Raw genomic sequence first — 6,000 nt, 5'->3', positions numbered from 1 at the left:
TGAGGTTGCCGTGAGCTAGGCTGATGCCACGGCACTCACTCTAGCCCAGGCAAAAGAGTGAGACTCTGTCTCAAAAAAAAAAAAAAGATATCTCAAGGGTAATGAAAGAAATATATATAAAAAAAAAAAAGAAGTGGGATTTCTAGAAATGAGATAGTGGAGTCACATGGTAGAAGAAGCTGACCTGACAAACAGCTATGGATCTGACGTCTGGAGAGCATCATAGGTTAACACAGATGAAGTGTTTAACCTATTGGTGTGTTTGTCATGGAACACTGGAAAAGATAGCTTCGGCATATAAACATACACTTGAAAAAGGTCCCCTCCTCAATATATTATAATTTCCCATGGTTACCTCAACCCCTCAGGAATGTCTGAAACAGTCCATATGGTGGTGGCACAGAGAATCAGGGGGTAGAGCATTAAAGAGCGTGGCCCGCCCTGTGCTCAGCCCATACCTGGGTCCATGCAGTGACAGGAGTACATCAGGGAGCTGGGTCAGGGGTTTCAAGTACGACCCACAGAGCTGGGAGCAGTGGGGGACAGGATCTTCAGAACCAACTGCTGGGAGGATAACTCAGGAAAACCAAAAATAATCCCTCCTCGTTCTCAATATATCCTGAAGAAACATGACCCTTGATGGCATGCACGTAGGGGAAGGTGGGAGCACAGGGGTCTAAGATGAAGTGGATACTTATGTTACACATCCTTTCCTCTCTTCCCAACTTCTCTTAGAGTCTTCTCCAGCAACTAATACTGTACTCAAGAAAGGATCTGGTCTTAATTATTTTATAGTTCAGTGTGAATAAATTAAAATCAGTTGGCTTCTTTCTTCTGAAGGCTTTTATAGCAGTGAGTCTAGCCCTCTGCTGCCTGGGTTAGGGAAGGAAATTAATAATGCAATTTGAAGTGAACTACTGCCCCCACCAGATATTTGCATCTTAGATATCTCTAATGGTGAGATGATTAAAATCTTAAAACTCAGAAAGATATTTAATAATAATTAAACAGTGGCAAAATAGTGTCTGGGAGTATGAAATCAAGCCAGGCAGTCAGCCCCCTCACCTACAGTTGGGCATGGTCATCCCTAGGAAAGAGGTAAGTCCCCTGAACCCACAGCCTTCCCTTGGGCATTCCTGCTCATTTCTAAGAGTTTTGCTTTCATTTGGGTTGGCTTGGGACTTAAGGTGGAATCCGGGGATTACGATGGTTGGATTTATAAAATGAGAAGGGAAGATAAACTAAAGGGCAGTTGCGGTTTGACAGCAGAAATACATGTAAAGATTTGAATCCCAGTTCAGCTGCGCTTTCTTCTCTGCTGCCTCATGTAAAAAGTAAACACCATACAGTCAGGTACTTCCATTATTACCAGTTAGCTATTCACACTGCAGTCACTAGGAAAATTTATTATGTGTGATAAATCGTCATAAAATACTCCTTATATATACATCGACTTAGAATTGGTTCATACGAGCAAGACATAGGGATAGTGCTCTTCAAGTTATTAAATGTTTTCACACTTGCTTGACCCCACACAGTAACCCTAGAACAGGTATTACTGTTATTGTTGTTCCCATTTTCCAGATGAGCAACCCAAGATACAGAGTTACCAAAGATCATATTATATCACGGTTTTCAGACTTAGTGAAAGAAGACAAATTTAATATAAGAAAATTCAGAAGGTGATTACTTGTGTTACAAAAGGATCTATCATAGGAAATTTCTGTGTCCCCCAATTTAAAATATAATGTGTTCTTTGAGAAATTGAAATACTCACCACTAAATATGACAATTCTAAAGAGAAATGCATATGTACAGTGACACTTGGAATCAACATCACTAAATAGTTATACTCTTATGTCAAAGAAATAGAGATTTTTACAGATGTAAACTCACATTTCCTCTTGCCGGTAGTTCAACTCCCATTGTGGGTCACTCCCACTCTGAGCATAAACAACTCCCACTGTTATACCCACTATTATAGCCGGGACTCCTATATGACAAAGAGAGGCACAGAATTAATGATTTATCCAAGACTGGGATTAATTATAAAAGACCATTAGTGAATTATACATCTGACCTATTTCAGAATATATTGTTCTTTCCACCATGGACAAGACACTAAATGATCCCACAGTTGTAGGTCAACAGAAGACATAATTTTTCTCTAAGCGTTTTCTTTTCCCTTTTGGTGTTGCCTCTACACACAAATCCTATACTATTTCTGATTTCTTTGTAACTCTTACCACAATTTCCATTCTTAAATGGCATAGTTCCTCTTTCACTTGAATAAATTTAAATTTAGATATCCCTAAAACAATTCTTCCTTTGCTGGAAACCCAATAAATTTTTCAAATACTTTGTCTTAGAGAGTCACTCTGATTGTCTTTCTTGAAACATTTCTTTCAAAGCAGCTCGAAGTTAATTATTGGTGATCTAAATCTCAAATCAAATTAATAAAAAGAGATGTTAAAGGAAATTATCCTCTTTAAGTTAGCTTATCATGTATCTAGTATACCTGTCTTGATCACTTCTGCCTCCTTCACTGGAGTATAAGCTACTAGAAGAAAATGTTCTTAGTAATCACTATATTTTCTATCTTCCCTATCTCAAAGCCTGGTATTATTTGGCCCTCAATGGGTGTTTGTTTAAATTAAATGATGTGAAGTGAAATTAAACTGCTGAGTAAGTGGAGATGCAAACACTTACCCCATCCAATTAATGAGATGAAGAGAATGAAATGTCGAGGAAAAGGCTTCATGGTCCTAATTAGAAGGAAATAGAGCTGTGTAGCACTGAGTGCATTCCAGGTAAATGTCACTAACAGAAAATAGTGCAGTAAGGCAGCCATCGCAGTGCACGTGGGATTTGGAATGTCAATGATGTCTTTTGTGAGCATTTCATTATTATCAATGTCAATATTATTTATGTCACCATCACTTGTCTTCAAGTTCTTATTGGAATTTTCAATTCCAAACAGAAAGAGGAGGTTGAAAATCAGCATTGATGTACATAGACTGACTAACACCCAGGTCACTGAGGTTTTTCTGAGTTTCCTGAAAATAAAACAGTAAATATAAAAAACTAAATATAAACGGAACAACTGCAAAAATTAAACTCCAGTGAAATTGTAAGGAAACAAAGGAATATTATCACCCAGTGTAAATCTAGCTCATAGCACAGTGGGGCCAGCTGGTAAATCTGACTTGTCAATTATATAAGAAATTCACACTCTTATCTCATTTCCACAAATAAGTGAATTACAGGAAACAGGTTGATGTATTCTTTCTTGAAACTGTATTCTGATCAAAAATGATAGCTAATCTCCAAAGATGGCCCCTAGAGAACTCCACTGCCTGGTATTTGTGCCCTGTGTAGTCTTTTCTGGGGGCCTGTGCCTTGATTTAACTCATGGAATGAGACAGAAGGCCTGGCCACCAGGGCCGACTCACCCACTAGACACATTAGTGCTTAGGGCCCACAATATTTTTAGGGCTCACAACAATGTTTTAACTTCTTTTAAAATTAGAAGGAAAAAAGAACTTTTAGGTCAAAGAATATTAATATATTCATCTTTATACCAATGCAGTCATAAAATACAATTTTTAATCTTATATATGCATGAAAAGTCCCACAAAGACAAAAGTGCCTGAGGACCACAAAGGTCATAGCACGGCCCTGGTGGCAGCTTTCTCTCTTGTGCTCTTGGGAGTTCTGAGCCACCACGTATAAGTCCAGCCACCCTGCTGAAAAGACAACATGGAAATGCTCTGAATCTACAGGGAGGGAGAGAAAGATGCAGCTGCCCCAGCATCGTAGGTGAGCCTCCTGATGACTCCGGCCCCAGCCACCATCTGACTGCAGTCTCATAGGAGACCCCAGGAAAACCAGCAGAAGAATCCGGCCGAGCCTAGTCAAACCACAAAATCATTAGAAATAATAAACTGTGGCTTTAAGCCACTAAGTTTTAGGGCAGTTTTTTATATAGCACTAGATAATTTTTACTGTAAATTTGCAAGCATATACAAAGGCCATCTGTAGATAAGGCCTTAAATGGATTTTTTAAAATTTAAAATACAAAACTACATATTAGTAGATAAACTCATGTTTGAATGCAGAGAAAAAGACTCTTGAGTTTTCAAATGTAAATTATTTTTAAAATGCACTTACAAATTTTAAAATAAGGCCAAATATAATTTTAAAATAATTTCACATAACAACATAATACATTTCAAACAAAATTATATAATATTTAGCTCACATTACGTTTAAAGAGTGAGGCTTCCACAAACACTTTAAATTAGGTAAAAATATTTTAAATTTGTTGTACAACCTATTGCTATTGATGTTATTCTTTGAGTAGACTGATGATTACTATCTCTTCAAATAGCTGAATTTCACATGTATGTTTTCTGCAAGATTTCTCAGAATCCTGTTTCCACGTGCATCTCCCAAGGACCACACTTAGGGAAACACTTGCTAATTGCCAAATGGTCAAGATATTCTGAACAGTCCTCTTAATGTAAAACATGCCCAAGGAGTGTTTCTTCATTTAAAGATATAATTTTTGGGTATATAACCAAGTAGTCTTTAAAACTGCTTCCCCTCCCCCTTCTCTTATTTAATTAATGTATTTGCTCTAAAAGAAGAGCTTTTTCTCTGATTTTCTCTGAATGCTGGCCTTGTTACCAGTAAGGCAATATAAGAGTGTGTGTGTATGTGTATGTGTGTGTATGCGTGCGTGTGTGTGTGTGTGTGTGTGTGTGTGTGTATGTAGTGCATGTATATGTTCTGTGCTGGCCCATGTGCATATCTTCAGATTGGCAGAGAAAACAAGATTTCCCTTAATAAAGTTGATCTCAAAAGTGAGGCATGATATTCTCCTTTTTGTACATGTAATGTTTTCCTTATTGTTTAAAGGCAGATAAAACCTTATATCCCTTCTACTGACATATTACAGTTCTGTGTATACTATGCATTCTGTTCTATCCTAATGAAAGTTATAAAATCTTTACTCACTACTATCTAAAACCTTTTTAGACTGCACTATCTCTTGGAATAACCACTTCCCCAGGTTTACTGCTGTGCTTGAAGTTCTAACATTTTCAAACACCTCTCTATTCTTAATAACCCAGAATTGAATGAACAAATCTGTTTGCTCATTATCCTTTTATTATTTTATGACATTCCATCATGATCTCTCTCAGTCTTCGGATTTCCACACTGAATAAAAAAGCTTACATTCAAACAGAACTCAGTCCATCCTTTTGGTATTTTAGTTGAGATTTCCTAGACAATTCAAAATTTCATTGTCTATTGAAAGGTTTAAAGACCAGAACTGCAAAAAGTACTCAAAAGGATCCTTTTATATAAAAGTAAGATTAGTTTCTAATTTTTATATAAATTTGAACATAAATTACAATCCTCAGGAAGAAGAGATTATTTTCAAATAGCTGTTCCTTCTTACAGAAAATTACTATATAGATGCTCCCCTACTTACAATGGGGTTATGTCCAGATAAACCCATCATAGGTTGACAAGATCTTTAAGTTGAAAGTGCATTTTCAACTTATGATGGGCTTATCTGGATGAGACCCATGCGGTAAGTTGGGGACCAACTGTATTCCACGCATTTTTATTGTATAAGAACTTACCTGTGAACAAAGAAAACCTGTATGATTCAAGACTTAAAAGTCAATAAAATTTTGTCTTTATTTTTATTTCTTAATGAATTTGAGTCGCATTTATGATTGCAGAATTGTGCTAGGAAACATGTTGATAAAGGAAGGGGAAAAAATCTGATGACAAACAGAAGGAATGAGATTTTAGGCAAAAAAAAAAAAACAAAACAAAAAACTAGTTATGCGGCAACTGCAACTCATCCCCATGGGACCAAATAATTGTCAGTACAATTGTGGTGATGGTAGAAATACAAAGAGATAAATATGAGAAGCAAGTAATTTTACATGGCCAACTTATAATTACATAGAATTTTCCTTC

At 36.6% G+C, this 6,000-nt stretch overlaps 1 protein-coding gene across 1 annotated transcript in view; it reads right to left on the bottom strand.

Moving 5' to 3' along the window:
• ADGRG7 (adhesion G protein-coupled receptor G7) overlaps positions 1-6,000 on the bottom strand; it is an 86,930-nt gene that overhangs the window by 25,896 nt on the left and 55,034 nt on the right. Inside the window, exons 12-13 of the mRNA XM_012652823.1 lie at positions 2,710-3,056; positions 1,897-1,993 (exon numbers count right to left, since the gene is read on the bottom strand). Of these exons, the coding sequence (XP_012508277.1) occupies positions 1,897-1,993; positions 2,710-3,056 (444 nt within the window). The remainder of the gene's footprint in view (positions 1-1,896; positions 1,994-2,709; positions 3,057-6,000) is intronic.

Source organism: Propithecus coquereli, unplaced genomic scaffold (assembly GCF_000956105.1).
Source record: "Propithecus coquereli isolate 6110/MARCELLA unplaced genomic scaffold, Pcoq_1.0 Scaffold40, whole genome shotgun sequence".
Classification (NCBI taxonomy): Eukaryota; Metazoa; Chordata; class Mammalia; order Primates; family Indriidae; genus Propithecus; species Propithecus coquereli.
The sequence above is the reverse complement of the archived record's forward strand: the minus strand, read 5'-3'. Positions and strand labels throughout refer to the sequence as shown.